Raw genomic sequence first — 24,260 nt, forward strand, 5'->3', positions numbered from 1 at the left:
GTTTGGGTGAGAGCATCCACTGGGGACGAGACAGAAAAAACACGCGTTGGAGTTGCGTTTTTACGCAGTTTGGTGTTACAGTGTCGTGTTCGAACCCCTGGATGCCCGCTCACCCCTGTGTGACGGTCAGGAAGAGGCTCAGCAGCGCCTGGAGTTGGCGGAGAGACATCGTGGATCAGCGGCTGCTGTGTGACGAGACGGAGAAAAGAAACCAATAAGTCATGGCACCGCTTCGCCACGAGGTGGCAGCACCAGCTCAGCGAACCTGCAGCAGCCTTTAGGGCGATAAAACGGTCCCTTTGAACACACCTCGAGTTTTCCAAGACAAGGACCCCCCAGGCTCATATGTATAACAGTAATTTGTAATGATGTATGTATTCAATGCTAAGCCATTCAAATATTTGTTTATTAATAATAATAATAATAATAATAATAATAATAATAATAGTAATTGTTGACAGATTAATATTCAAATTATATTTTGGCATTTCTACATCACAATTTCACAACATAATATCAAACAGGAAGCTTTATATTAAAAGTTGTATTCATGTTAAGGTGTATTTTTTGCACATTTACATTTTTGGAAGAAAAAAGTGCATTTGAATAATTTCAGGGACCCCTACAGTAACTCCCCCCTGTTGAAGATCTCTGTTCCAGACTGCCAAGATAAGGCATGAGTGTTTTACTGTGTGTTTGTGTGTATTAGTCTGTCACCCGCTGATTTATGTGGCCCTGACCTCATGGTTTATCCCCCCATCAATACCTAATCCTCTACTCGAACTCATTAAGGATTCCTCATTATCAAGTTACTCCTCTTGCAGATAAATCTCACTGTCACTGATAGCCTTCACCCAAATCTCACATCCACACGTCCACAGAACCCCTGCAAAACATTCCCATTAAATATCCTGTGCATTATTTATGCTGAGTGTATGTGAGCCCCATTGGTCTAACGGCCATAATGGAAGTTAAAGAGAGTTATTAGCTTGTTTTTCTGCACATGCCAGTTGGTGATGAATTCATGCATCCATATGGTTTCATGCAGCTGATCGTCTGAGTTTATGCATGCTCCCCTTTAGTCCACATACACTTATAAGAGATCACATTCACATCCAAACAGATACATTTACTATATATGAACATATGCACACAGTTTTCTCATTTTTGCTCCCATCACTCCTCTCTTTCTCCTACCTGTTTCAGTCTCCTGGTTTCCTTTTTCCCACCTCGGGTCACTCCACTTCTGTCTCCTTTGTTTCCTCCCCCACTCTTCCTTCTTCCTCTCCCCCCCACCACCCCCCTCCCTGAATGGTGTGAGCGGCTGAGATTTCTCTCCTCCTTCCGTTATCAGTGATTGTATCCCGTTTTTTCCCCTTCCATCTGAAGACGAAGCACCGTTCCTCTATGTCCTGCTGTGTGTGGGCTGCTTGGTTGTTTTCTTATTCCTGCATCTCCCTTCTGTCTCCCTGCACAGCTGTATTCATCCCCCCCCCCCTCGTGAGCCTCTGTGCACCCCCTCCTCCCTCCCTCTCCGTTTATACCACTCACCCTCTCATTTGCGCTGCATCTCTCCCCTCTTTTCTCACACACAAACTGTACGCACACACATTTACACCCACTTTGATGTGCCATATCACTTTCTTCTCCTTCCCTTGCTCTCTTCCTCCTCTTCCTTATTCTTTTTGGCCCTCAATCTCCATCTACCTCCCTCCCCTCCAATTAACACTGACATCACACCTCCTTCTGGGCTCCAGAGCATCTCCTCTCCCTCCTTTAACCCCCGAACTCCGTTCCCTCGCATCAGTGTCATCATCTGAATTAGTTGCTCCCAGCTACGTCTGCACCTTCACTTCCATAATAGTGTCTCCTGCACGATATAAAAAGACTGTTATACTCTCATATAACACTAATGAAAATGTTGTTTTTTCACCCTCACCTCTGCTGAGGTCCACATTTTGCTTATTGTTAACGATTAATCTGTAAATGCTCCTCGTTCTCTTGATTTCAACTTGATGATATAGCCTGACCTCGGAGGGACCATCTATAGTTCCAGCATGGAAGAGTCTAATAACGCCTTTATGAGTTTTAAGCATCCATCGACCTGCTCTATATTGCTTTTCCTAGTCTTTTTTTCCCCCCGTTTCCATCCCAGGGAAATATCATCAGTATCTCACCCCAGAAAGCTCCGTTATTCTCAGTTTCCTGCTCTGTGGGGGTCTGCTTTCTTTAGTCTTTTTTTTTACATTTAATGATAATGGTGCTGTGGAATGAACGGAACATAATCAGATTTACTTCCAACGTGAATCAGAGTATACGAGCGAGAGCGCACAGTCACAGTCTCTGACATTGAAAGAGACAAATGGAGACGTCTGTGAAACACCTGAGGGGGCAGGATGTCAGATCGGTGTGTTGGGGGGAGCTCATGAATAATTATAGTGGGACCAGTGATGTCAGACTGGCAGACAACTCGGTGTTAGTCAGCGTGCACCTCACCTGTCTGTCTGACTCCGGCTACCTGTCTGCACGTTAACGTCTGTCTGCAATGGAGTATGTTTCCTCCATCATCTTCTTTTTCCGCCAAAGAACACTTCATGCTGCACTCTGGTTTCCCACAATCCCCCCTGTTGCATAACCATCTATTCGCCTCTCAGTCTTCCGTCGCAATGAAAAGACTTTTTTTTTTTTTTTTGACAACGCCACGTTTGGAGTCACTTCCACGGCCCAGCGGTTTGCTGTCATGTGACAAATGGAAATGTCACAGGGGGCTGCTCATGAGACAGACAGCGGTAAAACTCTCCTTAACGACTGTCTGGGAGGAACATGTGTGAAATAATGTAGTGTATAGTCTTCCCGGCCCCTGAGCGCTATCAGCTCTCCCCATGTGTTGTGTTTTTCCTGTTGTCTTCAGATGAAGTGGAAGTATTTGATTTAACGTTCCTCTCTCAAGTCTTCGTTTCCCTGAAGGTCTACTTACTCAGGGCTTTGCGCCCAAGGCTTTATATCTGAGGCGTGAGCTCAAGGAGGTTCTCCTTTTCAGACTTTTCTCCTTTTATACACTCCTGTCAGTCCACTTGTTGATCCCCAAAGTATCAACTGGTTTCAGTCCCGTCTCTCTTCTCTCTCCCCGTAGCGTTTGAACTATCGGTCAGGCTCAGAAAAAGTGTCTTAGTATCGTTTCTGCTTAATTCCTCCCGTTAATCTCATCCCAGCTAAAGTTTTGCTGTAGTTTTTATTATTTAATTTTTTAGCCTTTTTTACTGCATGTGATCACAAGTGTGACATTAGCCGCCCTGTTCCCCCAAGAACAGTTTATTCCACAAAAGTATAATTAAAATGCTTTGAAAGACAATGCTCATGGAGCATGACACAGCATTCTGTTTGGGACTGGGAGCAGAAACCGACCCGCAGGACTACTAACCACCAGCAACTGCGCTTGGTGCATCAGTGAGATACCTTATTAAAAGTACAAACCCTCAGAGGATTAGAAACAACCTTCTCATCACAATTGGCTGCTTGGTCGGGATCCCTCAGGGTAACGCACTGGGTACCCTCCCTTATGTTTGCTACTTGGTTAAGTAGCAGCAGAGGCAGTTAAACACAACATTTAAAAATCAGACTTCATCACTATGAATCAAGACGAAGAGAATTTGACAAATTATAGACATATTGTAGTGTCGTTTAAATCCTGTTTTTGGCCAAACAAGAACAAATACCAGAGTTGAGGAATCAATTAATGAAAGCTGATGTTTTGTCTCTTATTCAGAGTTAATATTACACTATATTGAGTGGCCCATTCTATAGTCCTAGTCGAGCCAAGGTTATAAAGAGGAGTCAATATGTAGAGGAGACAAGCACCCAGGTTTCCAACGATGCTATTTGCACCTGACCCATACACTCGGGTCGGGTTATGTATATTTTGTTGCCAACCAACTAAACTGCAACTGAAAATAATAAGTAAAAACAGGCTTCTTACTCCAACCCCAGTCCCCCAGGTGATAGCCCAGACCCATTCATCTACCTATCGCTAAATCAAGTTGCATGTACACCTTGGCACGGGTTTAAATAATGCCGTCTGACTCCACTCAGCCGACAGCAAAACCGTACAGACATTTTTACAAACACAACTGACTCAATGTAAAGCCAGCCATCTACACAAGTAAATAAGTAAGGCTCTTACTTTGATCTGAAACGTCGCTGGTAGGCCTGATGAAATATTTGCATGATTTTTAACAGACTTTGAATCTTGGTCTCCAGATAATAACAACCAATTATCCATCTTTCTGTAATCCTATCATCATCATCAAACCAACATTGATCTCTTTATCCCTGGGGGAGAGGAGATAACGCACACATTCTGCAATAGGCAAATTTAGTGTTGATAGAATAATAATATGGATTTTACACTGATTCATGCTCCATTCGGTTTGGCCAAGTGCATGTTCAGGGGAGGAGAAAAACTGTACGAGCCACATTCTTCTGGCCGCTGCTGCCTGCTCTGCCCTCAGGTCCACTCAGGCTCTTATTAGAGCTGTCAGCAGCACAGAAGACTGAAAGCTCCTCTTCATGAATAGGGTATATAAAAGAAAACCGAGCTGGAATGAAAGCCTTATGAGAAATTAAATTTGCTACCTTCCCCTAGCTGTGGGACTTCCACTCTCCCCCCCTAAGCTATCAAACCAGCCGACCACCAGGGAGTCCGATCGCTTCACTGCCCGCAATATTTCATTCAATCAATGAACGTCGGATGTCGACAAGACGCCATGGAAATGTCAAAGTGGGGTTTTACATTTTTTTGCGGGGGAAATGCTTTTCAATGCATATGTAAATGTTAACCTACAAGGCACCGGTGGGACTAGTTAACTGCAGGCGGATGTAGAAAAGGCAATGGAGTGAGGAGAGACTCTAAGGAATCGCCAAGGTGGAAGAGCACATTTCCATCTTTTTGTTAGCCGTGCTGGGGAGGTAATTACCCAACATGCACCTCTAACACACACATTCATTTGTGAGCTTTGGAAAGGCTGGGAGGTTTGTCAAGGCGAGGTGTTTCCCCCGGTTCCAGTCCATTGAGATGATGCACTGCTGGCTGAGGGCTGTCAAGGTTAGCCGGAGGGGGCCGGGTTCCAATCTGGGTTCGGCTCAGCCTTCAGTGTGGTGTGGGTTCTCTTCCGGTGATGGACCGCCAATCTGTCCAGGGTGCACTCCGCCCCCACCCAGCGTCGGCTGAGACATCGGGCGACCCTGAACAGGATAAACGGTGGCAAATGATGGATGGAGGGATGGATGGATGGAGGGAGGGATGGATGGATGGATGGATGGATGGACGGACTGCTAGCGGAACTCCATCTGTATATTTACCTCTTTTTAAACCTTCTGTGTTTTTTTTTTTAATCAAGTAACTGAAGTGAAGTGACTCCATCAACCAGCCCTGGTGGATCCCACGAGATCTCACACTGATTCAGGTCATCTAATCAGCCATAACCCTGGCAACCACCAAGGGAAAGGACAGGTCAAGGGTGTTAAACTCTGATCACACTGATTCCCCTTTTTCTCCACACCTGCATCTGTGTCTTCACATACGCTTCAGAACTGACTTCCTACCTTTTTTTTTTATCAAATCAGTCCACTGACTCAAAGTCTCTTCTTCCAGGATACCCACCTCCACCACCACCACCACCACCACCCCTCTCCCCGGAGCAAGTCCTGTTCCTTTACTTGAAATTCAGATGTGTGTCAGGAGTGGTTATCGTCTGGACCCGGGGTGACATCTCATTTCATTCCACAGGAGGGGCGAGAGGGGGAACAGAGGATTCGTTCCCTTGTCACCTTGAGTCTGCCAGCTTAGATTGTCCGCCGCGCAAAGAGCCGCCGAGAAAGAAGGCAATGATGCAGACCAGGTGCAAACTCTATTCTCTGTCTCTATGTGGAAAGTCTACTTTTGTCATTGTCTTTACAGAATTCTTCAGTTAGACGAGAAGATCAATACTCTTGTATCTGTTTGTGAAATACGCGGCTAACAACATGGTTAGCTTATTGTAGCGATTGAAAAATAAATGGCTCGCCTTGTTTAATGACGCACTCTTCTGGATTTATAGCTTAAAAGCTCAGTTCTGTGACCTTTTGTTTCTCCCTGCGATCTCTTCATTCGACTTTCAATCCAGCCACTCACAGGATACAGCTGTTGGCGCTGAATCATAAGTGGCAGCTCCAACCGACAGTTAATGATAATTTCTGGGTAACTGCTTGAACGCTCAATCAAATAAATATTTTTTTTTTGGGGGGGTGGGTTGGAGGAGGAAGTGGAGTGAGGGGGGATTTAAAAGAAAGAGATATATCTACAAACAGCTGCGTAATGTTATTGGCTGTAAACATGATATAGACGATGAAAGAAAGTTGGAAGCCAGATCGTTCCGTTGGCAAGCCCACGTTCTCCAGCAACGTCAGCAAATGATTGACTGCCAGAAACTGTCAGTTTAAAAAAAAAAGTAAAAAAAATTGAAAACATTTTCTCGTCTAATCTGCTGCCATTTTCAAAACGCATCCTTCACGGAGGTAATTTGCCAAAAGCCTTTTATTCAAACGTATCCACAGAGTTGGTCTTCACATCCTTCGGAGGATCATCTACATGGTCCAGCAGAGAATCCCCCGCCCACACACACACACACACACACACACACACACATGCATGCATGCACACACATGCTGGCCCTCCTATTGCCCTGGGCAAATTAAGACACACCAATTCAATTAGTATGCACCAGTTGATTTCGTCGGGAAGTGCACACAAAAGCCCAACGGGGAGAGATGAAGGTTCAGAAGGCCGAGGCTGCCCCCCCCCCCCCCACCCCCACCTAGAATAATTAGCCACACGGTTGTTTGTTGGATGCCATAATGACCCAGCCACATAGCCAATTACTGGGCAATAGTAAAGCACCAGACCGTCCTCTCTGTGGTCACAAACACATTCCCATGGATATATGGATATTAATGTGCGAGAATATGTGACCAAATTGATTTTGCCCACGCTGGTTCTGAATATGTAAATTCCACATCATACGGATGATTCATTATCCCTCGAACATGCTAGCTTTTCAGGGATTAACCTAGACAGTCTTTTATTTGTATTTATTTTTTTTTACTCTCTAACATCACGTGCTTTGATTATGTTGTTTTCCCGCAATTTCAACTTTGCTTTTTCATTTATTGTCACAAGATTTTTCCATAAATGAGCCGCACGGATGAATGTGCAGCCGCTTCCGAGGCTGCGTATGTTTTGACAGCTCAGAAATAGTCCATTGGCGGTGCGAGCTGGCAGGCTACTTAGCTCTGCACTGGACTTGCATCTTGGGAAAACCATTTACTGTGCTTTAATGATTTCCACGTGAAGCTTCTCGCGCTCCGTGGCGTTTACTGAGCGTGGTTACACTCCAGCGGCTTTTGTTTCAACACAGATTCTCTTTGTTGTCATCCCCCCCCCCTATTCAATCTTTCTTTCCCAGCTGCACCTTATCAGGCTTTTGTGAATAATTCGCTTTCATACCTAACTTGCATTCTGTGCCATTTATATGGAAATGAGTCGGTATCAAAGTGTGAGGCTGCGGATGGCAATGCGTTGTGCTGTGTAACATGTTGACATGTGCAGAGCGTAGGAGGAGCCCAGCCGATGAAACAATTACCTTCAATCAATTCACCAGCAAAGTCAAAGTCCCGCGTCTTCAGGCAACAAAGTTGCGATCGATTATTTAACCTTGAATCAATGAGGCACAAAACGGCAAAAAAAAAAATGTACTGTATGGATCACATATCCATCATCACCCACAGAACACAACACATAACATGCGCTTGTTTTGTGATGCGTTTACTGACCCAACAAGTGGCCAACGTATATAAGCAGCCCGGTTTTACGGGGGATTGATTATCTTCTTCATGTGTGAAACCCGCATGTCGTGAGAACAAAGCAGCCAATTAATTAGCTGTTGATTCTCACTTTAACCTCCAGAGATCTGCAAAGGAATGAAAAGGCGGTTGAAGCAAAGAAAAAAGAAAAAAGTCTGAGGCTTTTGTGTCTTCATTAACGGGCCTGTTAAAGATTATAGTACAGTAAACACACGCCCACCTGTACCACTACATTAATGCATATATATATATATATATATAAACTATATAGAAGTGCTATGTAACCTGGAACGGTTCTGACCAGGAAGCGGACGCTTTCCTTTTAAGATACCTGTTCCTACATGTCCCACCTGGTCAGGTTGCTCCACCCTCATAGGAAGACAAGTCGTTTGGATCTGCAGATATCCTGACTGCCTGCTCCTGTTGAGTAACGTCCACATGCCTAACTGAGCTAAAACAAACCCCTGGAAGTCTTTAACGTTGATCCACTGTCAACGAGTGGCTATGCTTTTAATACTAATACTAGTGTACATTTGTGTCGTCGGTTAAAGCGAAGCTCTTCCTCGAGGTGTCGACTTAACATGCCGTAGCTGAGGGATCCCGCTAACGCTAAAAATGTACTTTACCCTCTTAGAAGCAGGATTACAGAGAGGGTTTACGGGATCGACTGAGCACCACTTCCTCCCGAAGGACTGTTTGTTGGTAAAAATGCTCCTTAAGGACTCTTTGTTTGTCAAATAGTCGTATCATAATGTCTTCAAGAACTCTCTCTGGTTTTTCTATGTGTTCCTAATAGATCCACGACGAATACAATCAACAACAAAAAGAAAAATCAGTTTAAGTTCCTGCAACCCGAAAGTCATAAAAGTGGGCTCATTCAATCATTTAACAACTATGTTTATGGAGAGCTGATGACTGTAATTATTTTGAAGACCGACTATTTTATATGTAAAACCAACACATACAACGTTAACGTTCACGTCAAGCTGATTAAATACTGCTGACAGATGTTACACAATTTAACGCCAGCAAAAGAACGTTAAAAACATGGATGACTTATGTCTTACACTTGAATCAAACTAGATCCACTCGTCATACGACTGCGTTGTTAAGGATTTCCTTCTAATTGTTTTAATAAAAGGCGCTTTAGGAAAAACCCCTATCAGGACCCATCTACCCCGTGGAGTCAGGACCCTTGTTTTTGTCACTGAAGTGTGTCACAACAAGCAGCTCATGAGGGTTTTGGAAGACGCGTCCGTCTGATGTCTTGGAGCGTGACAGGACCGGCAGTTTCACCAAGACGTTTGCTGTTATGGTGTGACGGCTAATCCATCGGCGGTGACCTTCCGGGCGCCGAGGCTTCAGACTGAAAGGCTTCAGACTGAAAGCTTTATGATGAGAAGCGATGTGCTCCGTGGCGAGACGTCTCGTCTCTGACACCCTCTCACGTTTGTTCATTTCGGCCCGTTAAATCTGAGCATGTGGCGGGATCGTTGAGTCCTCCATGCTCAGCTGCAGGACGAACCAATGAAGCCTTTAGGTGAGAAGCTTCCTCAGAGCTTGTGTGACCACTTTTAGTCGCTGCAATAATCGTTATCTTGTTTTCGTTTAAAGAAAAAAAAAAACCTGAGCCCAGACACTTTGGCGAGGTGTTCGATGTCTGAGGCCAACGCCGCAGCAAGCGGTTTGTGCCAATAAATGATGGTTTTTATGAGCGTATGCACGATCATCATCATTTACCCCTAAAAACTAAAACAAACAAATAAAAAAGAAACCGCAGCCACCTCTCTGAAATGTTTGAAAAACAGCGAGGTTCAGGTCGCCGTGCCAACATCGCAGCTTTGCAATGTGCCATTTAAAAACAACAAAACTGTCTTTCAGCTACTATCACAACGAGCGAGAGCATGGGGAATTCTTCCGCCAACATCCGCCTCAGGCAAAATTTGTGAGGTGGACAGTCTGTGTCTGAAGGTTAATGGTTAGATTGTTAGTTTGCTTTTCTTTGTTTTCTCTTTTTTTGGTGTTCTGTTGAGCAATCGATCCTCTAAAACAGACGTGGTTTTGGATCTGGCTCGCGCTGCTGTCTGGTCCAGTTTCAGACCTCGTTAATGGAAATATATGTGAGTGCATTAGTGCACACGCTGCCTGCCGACACACACAGTCCACACCTTGCATGCTAAAACACCTCATAAAGTCTGTGCGATTCAGCCGGATGCTCTTCATTGTCAGAAAGTGATTTTTTTGTTGCTCGTTCCATCCAGAATATTGGATTATCGCTTTGTGAGAGCAATAACAATGCCACTTCTTGTATTACATTTCCTCTTCACGCCGCCTTCTATAGCAAAGAATTAGTGACACTGTGTCATCAGAGGCAATAACTAAACACTAAAACCAGAAGAATTACTTTAATTTTAGCTCTTATTGAGCACTTTCCTTTCTGAATTAGCCATAAAAGCCATGAGCATCCCACCTGTCAGGTTATCACTGTGCCGTTACAAAAACATAACTTCTTAAACCCCCCCCCCCCCCCCTCCAGCAGCTGTCCGGTGAGATGTTTACACTCGATTCCTCCCTTCTTCCCTTAGTCTCCCTCCCTCACAGCACACCCTGTTCGTATCGCCATGTTTGCTGCATGTTGACATGGAAAATATTTTAGGGTGAAATAGCAATGATTCATATATACACACGGTCTCACTGCGCTCTGTGTTTGTCTTTAAACTTCTCTTTTCCACAAATCGTGTATATAAGCCATGTTTAGGAAGGGGAGCTCGCTCACTGCCGTGTTCTCTGGAGCCCGAGACACCTGGAAGGAGCTGCTGCCTCTTTTCTGTTTCATGGAGAACTTTAATGGGAACCTTTTTGAAGAACCTCTTTCTAAACTGGGACTAGTTGGAGATGGCTGATGGCAACGTGGCGAGAGTCTTATAGATGTTTTTCTGGCGTTCCGCAGGGCGACTTTCCACATTGGAAGAAATTGTCCGAATTCTAGCGTTTTTTTCTTTTCCCCATTGACCTCTAAAGAGCACAAAGGCAGACAAAAAGGGTTGATCACTGACTTCCAGTATAAAGGGCAAGGTATTTCACTGCTTCCATCACCTGCATGCGTGTGTCTGGAGTGTGTGTGGGTGTTTACACATAACAGCGAGGTGGTAACGCAGAGCTGGAGCACTGGGCATGACGACATGTCTCCAGGCTTGACGTTCTCTGCTGCCGTTTACTAAACAGCCTTGATAGGACTTGACTGTTTTAGTAAATACAAGACGGTGCGTGTGCCCTTGTGTGTGTGTGTTTTGGGTTGATTTTGGTACCAGGACAGTTAGCTTTCTCTTCAGGTAGCGGTTATCCAAAGTCTCCTCACTTAAGGGGGGGGGCTTGGAGCGGATTTACGAGCTGTCGGACTTTACAAACGTTTTAATCCGCCAGGGAGTGAGATGGTGGAATTGAGCCGCGATAATCAGGACAGGACGTAGACACACAAATCTTTCATGCATACCATCTCAGGTGCAATCTGTCTTAGTTTATATTACAAACACCACCCAGTTGTGGGCCCTGACACACACACACACACACACACACACACACACACACACACATAAACACTATACGTGAGGGGGTGTGCGTTCCGTTAGCTCGACAGGTGCGTGGAAGACTGCCACGAGCCGGGCGGCAGGTGGAGATGAGGATTTATAGATGTTAATCGTATCACTCTGTTGAGCAATAATTCTAGCGCCCGAGGCAAAGACAGGGCCATAGCTACAGTAACATGTGATTTATGGATGCTGTGTGGGGTGTAGTCCTGAGTCCCAGAGAGGCCAGAGTGCCCCCCAAACACACACATGTGTACTCGCTTGTCCTCCAAAATGTGTTATTTTGAAACCAAAATGAGGTTTAAAGACTGGCAGCTCATCAAACAGCTGTATGGAGAAGTGCTTTATCCACTGGGAAAGAAAGAGGAAAAAAAAAAAAGCAGATGAGAATGCCAGGAGGGAATCTAATAATTGGATGTTGTACCACGTCTGACAAGTGTGTGTGTGTGATCTGTGTACGGGCTTGCTGTCCAAATAAAGATTATACAAGAAACCGACGTGGGGAAGTTCCAAAACGCCATAATACGTATTGTGTTATGGGTTTCAATAAGAGCACTTTGTTTCAGGCGGTCGGTAAAGTAAATCCCTCTGGTTTTTTACCGTTTCTTATCTGGGAAGCTCCATCTGGAGCTCAGCGTTCTCCCCCTGACCCTGTCATCCCCCGTCCGCGCCGTGATTAATGGCTGCAAAATTTGCATCAATTTGAAACTGTCTGAGTAAGACAGCAGAAGGCGATGTCTGCTGTTGAAGGAGTCTCAGAGACAACAAGCCCCATAATGTGCCTGTTTCCAGAGCTGAAGCTGGAACGGCGAGGCAAAAGGCCGCCGCCGTTGTCGATGCAGCATCTTCACGTGGCGGCACGAAGCCAGATAACAACAAGATACGGAGACGAAAGAACAAATTGGCTTTGTGAACCCACCATAGTGCCAAACAACTCTTGGATGGATGTCATGTTCTGTTTACCCTGCTTTTCTCTTAAGTCTCGCCTCCTCTCCGCTTATCTCCCTCTTCTTCCCCCCTCTGTCTGGTTCTCAAAAAGCTCATGATCCACTCCTTTAGTGGAAAAGATCATCTATTTGCATATGAATGCGACAGACAAATAATTCCTGTGGTTTTGCGGCTCAGGTGGGCCCGAATTTCATTTATCTTTTCATTTTCGCATCGTATACGTTTGCAAGACGGCGGCGAACAGCGCGGGACTTCATGATCCGTCCAAATGCAACCTCATCACTTGTTTTGGAATCAGTTATGCAAATTTCCTGACAGGTTGACCGTCTAACCTCCAACCACGAGCACCGCTTTGCCAATTTGCGCCAGGATGTTAAATTCCACTCCGTTTGTGGGGTTTTGAAGTGTGTGTGTTGTGTTTTGTCTTTGGTTCTTTCTGTGTTTATTGTAAATGACTGTCATGCTGCCTATGTTTCGGGGTAAATAAAGGCCTCAGGGTGACGCCGATCAAAGGCTTTCTATTTATTTAAATAACATACCGTACACACAAGACAACTAAAGAGAAGAATACAAGGATTAAGTCGTCGTTAATACACTTAAAATGTAATTAATAAACGTTTATGATTGGAGAATCATGGACTTGTGTCTGTGTGTTGGAATATAAAACCCATTCTATATTATATTACTGCATTTTTCTATCCAGACATGTAACAGACATTATTTTACATATACTTATATTACATTATGACTGTTTTTCCTATGTATACTCCATATTTCCTCCATGTAAAGTATCTTTTTTATGAATGTCAGTCCTGGAATAAAGCAACCCATGAATCTCTTCCTCTCTGTCGGTAACAATACACTTTTAAATTGTGACTTTGCTTGTACAGAATGTTCTTGGTCAGCCACTATCGGTTCTAATGAATAACATTAGCGAAACACATTTAAACTCGGAGGGCCATTCAGAATGTTTTCAACCGTATTGGGCGGCTGTTATTTAGCAGTTAATTCACGCTTCAGCATCTTTACAGCCCTTTCTTTACAGTTGGTCCGCCTCTCTCCCCGTAATAAAGCTCCTCGCATCCAGTCAGCAGTATGTGTGTAGATGTTGTGACAGACGGGGATTTCGTTGTTGTTTAGCAAAGAGGGGGCAGCATGGGAATGTGGATTTTCACCGTTAAGGAGAATCAGTTAACTATCCATCACACAAAGATCGGGTTACACCGACATGCAGGTTCTTCTCTACTGGTCATCGCTTTTTCTGACGGGACTGTTTTCTGTCAGTGGGTGCTTAATCTCACTTTTTGGTCTCTTCTTTTTGAGAAAGGTGGGGTGCTTGAGAGAAATCATATAGCTAACTGGGCCTGAGAAGTTATTATTTCTTCATTATATTCATCAAATGAATAGAGAAATACATCTGTAGAATGTTAAAACCTTTTTATTCATATCAAAAAGCACAACACATATAGCATATACCATACATTAGGATGCAATCTTGTACAATAACCAATAAACCAACAATAGAAATGTATAACGTTACACAATACATTGACATATTTACAAAGTACAATTACCGCTAACAGACTCCAAGCTGTAACTTCAACAGATTGTTCAGCTTTAGTACTACAAAAGAAAAAAGACATGAAATAAAGTCTACCTTTTACCGTTTTTTTTTTTTATTCCTACACACACACACACACACACACATTATGTAGACAATGGTGTAATTAACTACTCCTCTAAATGTGCTGTCTGAGCGTTGTGACGCTGATACCATCTGAGAATCACTGATAGCGGCGCGGAATGACCTGATGTCAGCAGATCAGATCCAGGATCTGCTAATAATGAGTCAGATCTGATAGAGACCGGCTTCGGTTCGAAAATAAAAAGCTGACTGAGGATCTGACTGTGGTTTCGGGTAGTGACACTCGCAGGAGCTGACTCGGCAGGTTTACTGTGGGAGTCGAAGCCTCTCTGCGCCGCCGTCACACGCTATAGCGATCTCAACTGTCGCAGTCAGCGCAAAACTCCGTGTGTGTGTGTGTGTTTATCTCTCTCAAATAAAAGTGACCAGACAGGTAAAAAAAAATAAAAATTCCCGTCAAGAATCTTCTCACACATAACTCCCCCCTCCCCCCCTTAATGTTCTTGTTAAACCTCTGTGCCCTCACGGTGGTAGATGATCCCTGACGAGCCCAGCGTGGGGTAGAAATGCCCAGTGGAGCTGCTGTACTGGCTGAGGATGGGGCTGCTGTAGCCCAGGGAGGGGTGGGTGGGTGAGGAGGAGAGCACGGGGGGAGCTGGCACTTGCGGTACCCACTCTGGGCCACCTGAGTTGGGGGAGTAGGTAGTGAAGCTTCCGGGTTGTGTGGGTCTATGTGGACCATCTAAAGGAAGGTTGATCTGCAGCGGCCTGCTCAAACCGTCACCCCCGACCTCATTCACCGCCGTCACTCCGGACATCTCGGACAGGAAGCTGCTGAGGCACGGCGCGGGGCCCGACGATGACGGCGAGGGGATCCGGTCCGCCGTGGGAGAGATGTTGAGGGCGGTTTGGTGTTTGGGGCTTCCCCTCTCGCTGTCACCGGACTCCGGAGCCCCCGAGCCGCCATCGCCGCCGGAGAGGGAATCGGACTTCCTCTTCCTTTTGCGGCGGAAGTTTCCGTTGTCGAACATCTTTTCACAGTTTGGGTCGAGTGTCCAGTAGTTGCCCTTGCCTGTGACGGGAGAAAAGTTTGAGTTACTGAGGTTTAATTTAAACGTGAAAATTGATTATTAAAAAAGCACATTCTACCCAACACAACCCGCCCTTGTTAGAGAGAAATATTCAAAGCCACAAAGAATGCATTACCTGGATCATCCTCGTCCCTCGGGACTTTCTTGAAGCAGTCGTTGAGTGACAGGTTGTGTCTGATGGAGTTCTGCCAGCCTGCTTTACTCTTGTTGTAGAAAGGGAAATTATCGGCCACGTACTGATAAATCTGACTCAGCGTGAGTCTCCGGTCCGGCGCCCCGTGGATTGCCATGGCAATGAGAGCCGAGTACGAGTAAGGCGGCCTCACCAGCTTCATCAGGTCTTCCTGCGAGGGCAGGGAGAACCAGCTCAGCTCCCCTCCCGGACCCCCGGCTCCAGCGGGACCCAGGTAAGGCCTCTGCATGCCATAGTGCTGAGGGACGAAGGGCGGGCCGGGGTTCCCGGGCGGCCCCGTGGTGGCCAGGTACGGCGGCGTGTTGATCCCGGAGCCGTTGAACCAGAGGTAAGGGTTTGGCGAGGATGTGGTGTAGTCGCTCAGGTCGTAGGAGGTCGGAGTGGTGCGCTGAGGACTTGGCAACGAGGGAGGAGGGTAGTAACAGTCACTGTATATGCTGAGCTCGGGGGGCTCCTGGCCCAGGCTGGGGAACTGTGGGCCACACCGAGGAGGAGACTGGCCCTGTGCCTCAAATGTAGACATTGTGAAATCTCCTCTTACCTCTCAGTCTCCTCTTAACCCTCTGCCTTTGCTTTTCCTTTCCACCCAAAACCTCTTTTTTTTGTGGCGGCGGTTCGGTCAGCTGGCGAAAGTCCTTTTCTTCAGACCTTTGCTGGTGTTTGAACGGGAGCCGATCCAAATGGTGATCTCTGCACTTCCAAGTTGTAGGCTACTCTCCTCTACCCCCTTCCTTGTCTGTTTGCCCTTGCTCTATGTCAAGATGTCACCTGTCATACCTGCTTTATCTGTTTCCCGGGAAACGCCCCCTGCCTCGTTTGATTGGCTGTCTTCTCAGGTGAGAAGTCTGTTGCTGCTTTCTCTGTGTTTTTTTTTTTTTTTCCTGCTGTCAGCTAGTTCAGTTCCTCCAGGGGGTTTTGTTCACCCTCAATTAAATAATTTTCCACTCAAGCTGTTACAACAACTAATTGAGTTCATTCATCTGTCATTTTTTATTTTTTAGATGATTATGATGCAAATTGAAACAGACAGAAAGTTGTCCTACTTTGATACATGTAAATCATTCTTTCTTCACTTACATGGACAGTTTTATCATTACGATGCTCCTCCAACAAAAGAAAGGTATTTTGGGACTTACATTTCCTTATTTATATATGGATACCGTTTAATGTTATTACATATTTTCTGTAAAGCTTAGACCACACTGTATGAAAAGAGAGATGATTATGATTTAGCTATAGAAGTATACAGAATATTAGAGTAGTATGAATAAGTGACAGTAGCATATACTGCATAATTATTTTTATATTATTTAGCTAAATCAAATGTACGTCACCTGTATGTGATGTAGCCTATTTTCTACATTAATATTATTAATTATTAAATATAATTTTCAAATTAATATGTTTTTTTATAATAAGGGTCCAAGTTGTTGCCAACACTGTATCCTGTGATAATACATTACGTTTATGGACGTTGTGTGAAAATTGTAGGAAGTTACGTCATCACGTTTTAAAACCAAAGTACGCGCATTGCGTCAGTTTTTTTTTTTTTTTTCTTCCTGAAGTTAGCGCGCGGACGTTCTATTTCAAACTAACTGACCGAAGAGAGGCCCTCTACCGTAAGTTTAGCACGGTTTTTTAATTAGATAATACATTTTAACCCCACAAACAACTGATTAAAATCACACATATTATTTGTTTGTACTGTAAACATGGAAAACAGTGAGAATCGTCAGTTTAGAAGGACCTACCGTGCTAACTTGACCGCAGCGTCATTGGCTAGCTAGCTAGCTAGCTAACGTGACGAGCTAACGTCAACGGCTCGTTGCTGCCTGAAGTCGGGGCGATAATAAAAGCCGGTTTGTAATTTAGATGGCCGATTCGTCGTCGCTGCCAGAGTTCCCGAAGAACCGCGGCGAAGACTCGCTGGAGAAGGATTTGGAGAACATTATAGAAGCCATTGAAAACATGTCAGGTATGTAAGTGTGTAAGTTTGTCTCATAAAGCTGTTACGACGTAGCTTAAAGAATGCTGCCTTCACGTGCTAGTCGGAAGTCCCAGCTTCGCCCATGTAGAGGCGAGGAAATGTCGTGTTCGAGTGCTTTGTTGTTGGGATGCATTGGAAAAAAATGTCATAGACGGAAAGCAAGTGTAGACGAGGTTGTCAGATAATGTAATAACTTAATAACAGATTATAGGCGGTGGTTTGTAATGGCTGGAATGAGAAAAAACATTGGTCTTTATATTAAGATAAATGTACATAGATTACAGATAAAAAAATATGTACACATTAAACAGCTAATGCTTGTTGCACTGTTATAATAAATAATTAATGACTGAATAAATTCTCTGTAATGTCGTAATTACGAATTGAAGGGGACCTCCATGTGCAATTTCCGAGTCAGCATCTCGTATTTCCCATAATTCCGATACCACGCAAAGGCAGCATTAACAACACATTAATTGAGGGGGTTCAGGTGTTTGTTTGTTTTTTCGCTGTGGAGCTGACAAAGATGTCTGATAATAAACAGCTGACGTTAATTTATTTATTATTTATTTATTTAAACCTGTAGTGCAGCTGACCTGGATGGCTTACGACATGGTGGCACTGCGGACCAGTCCCGAGCTGGGGAGCTCTGTGCGGAGACTGGAAGAAGTCTGTCACAGATGCACCGCTGCTGTCTGTGGAGACCGAGAACAGGAGCCAGATGTGGCCATGTGACCAGAGTTTGCTTCCTAAACACCTACCCGGTCGTGACGTTGGCGTTTTTTCCTTCACAAGACGATGTTTTCTGTTCTCTGACTGAATTAAAATGTGTTTTACAGACTGCAGCTCTTTGATTGTTGTAAGCAAGGCCTGCAAATTGTGTCTGTTTTGTAAGTTATGAAGTATTTTGGCATGTTTAGCCTGTTAAATGACTAATAAATTAAAACAAATTGAGAATGTCTTCTGTTATTTTTTTTAAATAGACACAGGTTTACATTCGAGGCACCTCATTTTGCATTAAAGTGTAACTTCACCTGCAGGTCTGAGCCTGACTCTAATAATAATCTCATGACACAGATATAGTCCCAACTGGTGGACTCTATGTCAGTGTTGGTCAGTGTAGATAACGTGTTTAAAACCTCTGAAATGCTGATTTATACACACTGGTAAGAAATTGAAATGCCAAATACCATGTTTTATCACACTCCAGTCAAATCGTTTAATTACAGCTTTAAAAAAAGACACATTTAAGTGTGGCCATGTCATTTTATGTTTAGGTTATAATCTGGATTTTACACTAGCATTCATGAATGGCTTTCAAGCTTATACGATCTTGCATAGTGTATACTTATAGTTGACTGTTTTGTTCGAATGCAGTTATCTTTCAGATGGAAGACACAGAGAAGAGCACCGAACAAGCTCCCGCCCACACTGATCTGGAAAACATACTGAAAGGGCTGGACTCCTTATCTAACTGCATGGATCAACTGGCATGTACGTTTGACTGTTTCTTCCCATCCCCAAATTTCACACCTCCAAAAGGACAGTAAGCACCAAATTATGCCAGCGACTTGATCGATTTGCAAATATGCAAAGCGCATGATGTAACTGTTATCCTAGATCTGAAATGTGATAGCCAAATTGGATTCCTGTACACCAACTGCTGCTCAACTTGTAGATATCAGTGGTGCCGAGTCGCACCATGCTACGTGACGTGTGTCAGGTCGCACTGTGCCGATGGGTAGACGGGAGTAACGGAAAGATTTCACACACACACAAGTTTGTCCATCATGCCATTTTATGTGAGGTGGGATGTTGCAACTTCTTTTTCTTTTTTTTGCCAGGGGGGACAGTTGTGGGCAAAGAGACAGTCAAAGTAGTTGTCAATCAACACGTTTGTTTTTTCTTTTTTAGAGAGAGAGCTGTTGCACGTTTCAAATTTGAATACCTACTTAAAACAACAAGACAATCATTTTCCCAACGATTATATACTTCTTAATAAGTTTGTCCGTGCTGTCTTGCCCCCAAATTGTTTAAATTCTTCCTGCTGTTCCTTCCTTAGTCGTAAAAAATCAAATTTAGGACGAACTCTGCCTCTTTTCTGGAGATTAATTTAGTCTGTTTTTCAGCGTGAACGCACATCATCTTCAAAACCTTAATATATAATTCATGCGTAGAATAAAATTGGGAGATGATTCAACTTTCTCATATGTAATGGTGCAGCATCGTGGCAATGTACTCCTGTTTGAAGAATGCATTTTTGGGGCAAAAATACAGCAAATACCGGTAGTTACTGCTTTATCTATGACAGGATAAATTAGAAAGGTATGTATACACGTTAATCATTCAGGTAATTTCCTGTGCCATCATCTTTGGTGTGGAACCTGATATATTTTGAAATATGACTGTTGGACATCTTTGAACGGTGTTGACCCGAGGCGCTTGTGAGACGAGGAATTTGTTTTCCGCCTGCAGTGCGAACCCAGCTGAGGCAGTGTGATCTGATCGTTTGTGTAGGCCACCCTGACAACAACGCGTTTCTGGAAATCCAAGAGCCGCTGAAGCAGCAGCCCCGAGCCTGACACATAAAGATCAGAGGTGATACTGGTAAGACACTGTTTTATAAAACATACAAACCATTCCTTTTCTCTCATTCTGTCAACTAAAAATACATATGAAGTTCACAAAAAAAAGGAATTGCATAAAAATGACCTTTTGTGTTTGCAAAAAAACTGACATTTGTTTTAAAAAGCCTTCTGAACAGACCACACACATGCAAGTGCACACATTAGCATACTGTCAGATGCAAACACCCGCATTAAGCCTGCTGCTGGTGCTGGTCAGAGTCCCGCAGGGTGCAGCAGACAACACGGGTTCGGTGCTTCGGAGCTCTGGTCTGGGGCATCTTTGAGCAGCAGTGGGGTGTTTGTGTGATGGGTAATCATCTCCTTCACCCCAGGGAAACTCTACAGCACAGCAGCACACACACACACACACAAAAAAACCATGACAGGAACCTTATGACGCAGCACAGCACAAGTCAACATCAAACACTTCCCCTAGGCGCATCGCAAGATGTGAACTTTTGCAGTGTTTTTTGAATAAACACAGATGTGCTCGTTTCCCCTCATTTCTAATTTACCTGGGTGTTTTTGAGGCCATTGCCGAGGGAGTAGGTGTTGCCTTGGTTACGGATCATAATGTTGTAAACCCTGCCTTGTTTCAGCAGCATCAGGGTGTAGGGGTGCTCAAGCATGCCGTTTGAGCTGTCCCTCACCACAAATGCCCCATCCTGAAACACACAATACGGGCAAATCCACACACACACATTTAGTGGGTTTAATGTGATATTGCAAATGACATCTGCATGTTTGTGTGTCTGTGTCTCCAGAATGAGGACGGAGGGACTGTGAGAGGCAGCACCTGACCTTGTTCACCTCTCTGAGAGCGATTTCTGCTTGATGTCTGGTCACCTTCCCTCCGTACCATCTGGGATCCAAACCCTGATGCAAGATAAGAAGTCATAGTAAGGACTTTATAAACCAACTCTTTCATCTCATCTCACCCTCGGAGTGACAGAAATGGCTTTTACGTTATTGAAGTTGTAAAAGAAATGTTGTTTCCCAATTTCCAAGTCTAGTGAATAAAAATGCAAATCTGTTAAGTTCAGAGCAGACATCAGAGTCCCACCATTGTGTTCTTTTTACAACATCGCCATCTGCTGTTAACGTTCTGAAAGTACTCACAAGTGTGTAATTGCACAGAACAGCTCTCCCATAATGTCATGGGTGTTCTCCAGGTAGCACAGTTTCAATGGAAATCACGGCTTTATTGTGATTCTCACCTGACTTTTTCCTGGTGGTGAGTTTTTAACCTGACGAGGCGCTGCAGGAACTGGGAGGATTTTACCAGCTCTTGGAGCAGAAAGAGGAAATCATTCAAAAAAGTTGAATAATTAGTACCTGGCGTAACGAGCTTGCTAGACTCATTGTTTGGATTGGCTTACCTGTTGGACACATCTGTAGTAGTGGGGACTCTTGGTTTGGTGATCTTACTTGTGGATAATCTAGTAGCCTTGACGGTGCTGCCCTCTTGTGGACATGCTGGATAATGCGAAACAAAAATGTGTAATATTGTGACAAGAAGTGCAACTAAGCATTATTTTCATCCTCTTATTTATTAAAATGTTTAAATGTATTAAATTAGATAGTCTGTTTACTGGCAGAGAGATGAATACACAAATAAATAAAGAACAAATAAAAACCAGAATCAGAGAATTTAGACTTTTTTTTTCTTAATAAATGACTCAACCAGACTAATTGATTATATAAATAGTTGTCAATTAATTTTCAAGTTGACAACTAATCGATTAAGTGTTGCAGCTCTCGTGATAAGATCACACCATTTTACTGTTCAGCTGTTACGACCGTTCCAAATTCTCAGATTCCTGTTTTTTACAGAAGGATTCGATCATCATCATCATCATCATCAGTCACCTGGTGCTTTGAAAGGTCTCTGAGTGCTGTGGCTCATTGTTGGGGCAGGAGGTAAAGATCTTGAGGGCTTTTCAACAGGGGACTCCTCATAAATAGGATCTGCTCACATGCAGACACACAGAAATGTTTTAAGTTAGGCCTGCGGGAAATGTGATCACCAGTTCTGCTTTGAAAACATATAAAAGGCAGCGGATACACCCGTATACGTTTTCACGTATGTCTGCATCTCTTTGCAGCACTTGCGGTTGCTTTCTGTTACCTTCGCAGAGACTGTCCTCTTGTTTAGCCACTCCCGGATGTCTAGATGACGTCGGCACGTCTGCAGAGGAAGGCCTCTTGTAGTTCTCTTCGTAGATCTCTTCGTTTTCTTCCTGCTCTGCTGTTTGTGGCTCAGCCAGAGCACAGATGTAGCCGTCGTCCCCTTTCTCTGAGCTGAGTTCGTAGTCTCCATCACTTTCACTGTCCTGCGTCGTGCACAGACATGTGACACAAGCAGCGAGGAAGAATCAGATAACACTATACAGTTGTCAACTATTCCTTGTGTTATATGTTACACATCAAGTTGCTTTGATGCTGAAGTTTGTATCGTTAAAAGTGTCCAAACGTATATTTAAAAAAAAGTTTTACTTACAAACTCATCAGAATCGCTAACTTCTTCCTTCTGTACAAATGCTGTAATGGTTGAAAAGAACAGTATGAGATGGCTTAATGATGTGAGTGGTATATGTGGTATAAAGTCCTCTTTACCTTGTTTTGGGTACATTTGTGCCTTTGATCTGCACATAAAAATGCAATAAAGTTAAGCATTGGAGGTTATGCATTACTGTTCAGTCAGTTTCACATTCAATAGAAGCTGGAAATAAAATCTGTTTTCTTACTTGGAACCAAAGACCCTCGTTGCTTCCCCCTTGTTGATTTCACTTTGAATCTTAGTAATTATTCTATAAAGACACAACATTTGAACAATATTTTTTTTTTGTGGGAAAAACTCTTTGGTGTTGATGAAATAAATGATTATTTTCAGTCAGACTCACGGGACATAAAGGCTGGGGAACACTTGAAGGTCAAACGCAGTCATTTTCTGGATAATGTAGATTGTAATATCAATGAGAAACAGAAAATGACTTGCTCAAAGTATTAGAGAATACGGAATGTGAAGTAAATGCAAAGTGTAAAGTCCTCCGGAGATTTAGACGTACTTACCAGGAACTGAGCTCCACTTATGCTGCCCGTTAGCACTAACTTGTTGCAGCCGGATAACTTCAGCTGAAAAGATGTCGCACACTTAAATATTTAAAATACTCTAACAGAGCATGAGCATGTTTTATATTGTATATATCGTTCACTAGTGTCAGAGATATTGTACAGCCCTTATCTTTTAAAGGCTAATACATGAACTGAACTACAGATGATATAAAAACATTTAATTCAACCTAATGTTGTTGTTTTTTTAATACTCACACTCCTCATGTAGTCGGCCAGACTTTGGGGATTCCATCCCATCACCTCCACTTTAGAAGGAACGTTGAGACTCATGCTCGTCTCTGCTAAGTAGCACATCCGCTGGAAGAGGAAGTGTTTAATGGACAGCGGGAGCTTTTTGTTTTGCAGTCGACCCGCCTTCATAAAAAGACAAATATGAACACTCGGCCCTTTAAATAAGCATACCTGTGGTCATGACTCGTCTGACTTGTAAACGACTGAAGTAGAAAGTTTCCGTGGTTTCAAAAGCGGGGGGGGGGAAGCACGTGAATTATTATTAACATATGAATCTTTAAACAGACTGCTGATTTCCTTTCTCACACCTATAGAAGCTACCACACATGCTTTTTAATAGTTTGATCTAAATCGACTGTGTTGCTCAAGTCTAATGTGGATTTAATGTTACTCTTCTAAATAGTTTTATTTCTATGCATGGATTCATAGACATGTTGTGTTTGTTTTTGTTTTTAATGCATAACGTGGCGTTGTTGAAAGGCAGCATCGGATGTTGAATCCCAGCCTGCGTCTCGGTATCTCACACCCAGGTGAGAGAGGAGGGCGGCAGAGAGAAGAGGGATGATCAATCACCCTCACATCAACCTAGACACCCAGGCATGTCTGGGTGAATACAAGAGTCCTCCTGGGGGGTCACTATGGGAGACCACCCCCCTCTCCTCTGCCCTGATTGGGAAACATACCCCCCAATGAAAGACATGACGCCGCCACTGTGGAGGAGGCATGAAAACGTATCATTATAAAACAGGAGATGCAACGGTTATTAAATCAGTGTTCAGAAGACGACATTTCTAAACTGTTGCAGGATAAATAGCTGACCCTCTCCCCTAGAAATGACACTTATTGGGGGGGAAGGAGAGTTTATCAGCAAGCTTGTAAAGCACAGCCAAACAACAGCATCTTATGGCACCAATATGGAA

General features: G+C 43.8%; 2 protein-coding genes across 2 annotated transcripts; both read right to left on the minus strand.

The window, feature by feature from the left end:
* Nucleotides 1-13,851: 13,851 nt before the first annotated feature.
* On the minus strand, nt 13,852-16,121 carry foxi3b (forkhead box I3b). The gene is made up of 2 exons (XM_084009797.1): nt 15,283-16,121; nt 13,852-15,148 (listed from the first exon to the last, which is right to left on the minus strand). The coding sequence occupies exons 1-2, from the start codon at nt 15,881-15,883 to the stop codon at nt 14,583-14,585; spliced, it is 1,167 nt and encodes a 388-aa protein (XP_083865923.1). The 5' UTR covers nt 15,884-16,121; the 3' UTR covers nt 13,852-14,582.
* A 3,836-nt stretch (nt 16,122-19,957) lies between these two features.
* lcp2b (lymphocyte cytosolic protein 2b) lies at nt 19,958-23,379 on the minus strand (the record flags this gene model as incomplete). The annotated part of the gene is made up of 9 exons (XM_084009926.1): nt 19,958-20,313; nt 20,490-20,639; nt 20,776-20,850; nt 21,192-21,261; nt 21,354-21,450; nt 21,844-21,945; nt 22,103-22,307; nt 23,047-23,109; nt 23,305-23,379. 9 exons carry the CDS (start codon nt 23,377-23,379, stop codon nt 20,188-20,190), a joined length of 963 nt encoding a protein of 320 aa, XP_083866052.1. The 3' UTR covers nt 19,958-20,187.
* Between the last annotated feature and the right edge of the window lie 881 nt (nt 23,380-24,260).

Source organism: Eutrigla gurnardus (assembly GCF_963514095.1).
Source record: "Eutrigla gurnardus genome assembly, chromosome: 5".
NCBI classification, from domain to species: domain Eukaryota; kingdom Metazoa; phylum Chordata; class Actinopteri; order Perciformes; family Triglidae; genus Eutrigla; species Eutrigla gurnardus.

Excerpts from the sequence above, each read along its gene's own strand:
- foxi3b (XM_084009797.1), bottom strand. The coding sequence starts at position 15,883 with ATGTCTACATTTGAGGCACAGGGCCAGTCTCCTCCTCGGTGTGGCCCA. Across the intron at positions 15,149-15,282 it reads GAGGGACGAGGATGATCCAG|GCAAGGGCAACTACTGGACA; the intron begins GTAATGCATTCT and ends CTCCCGTCACAG.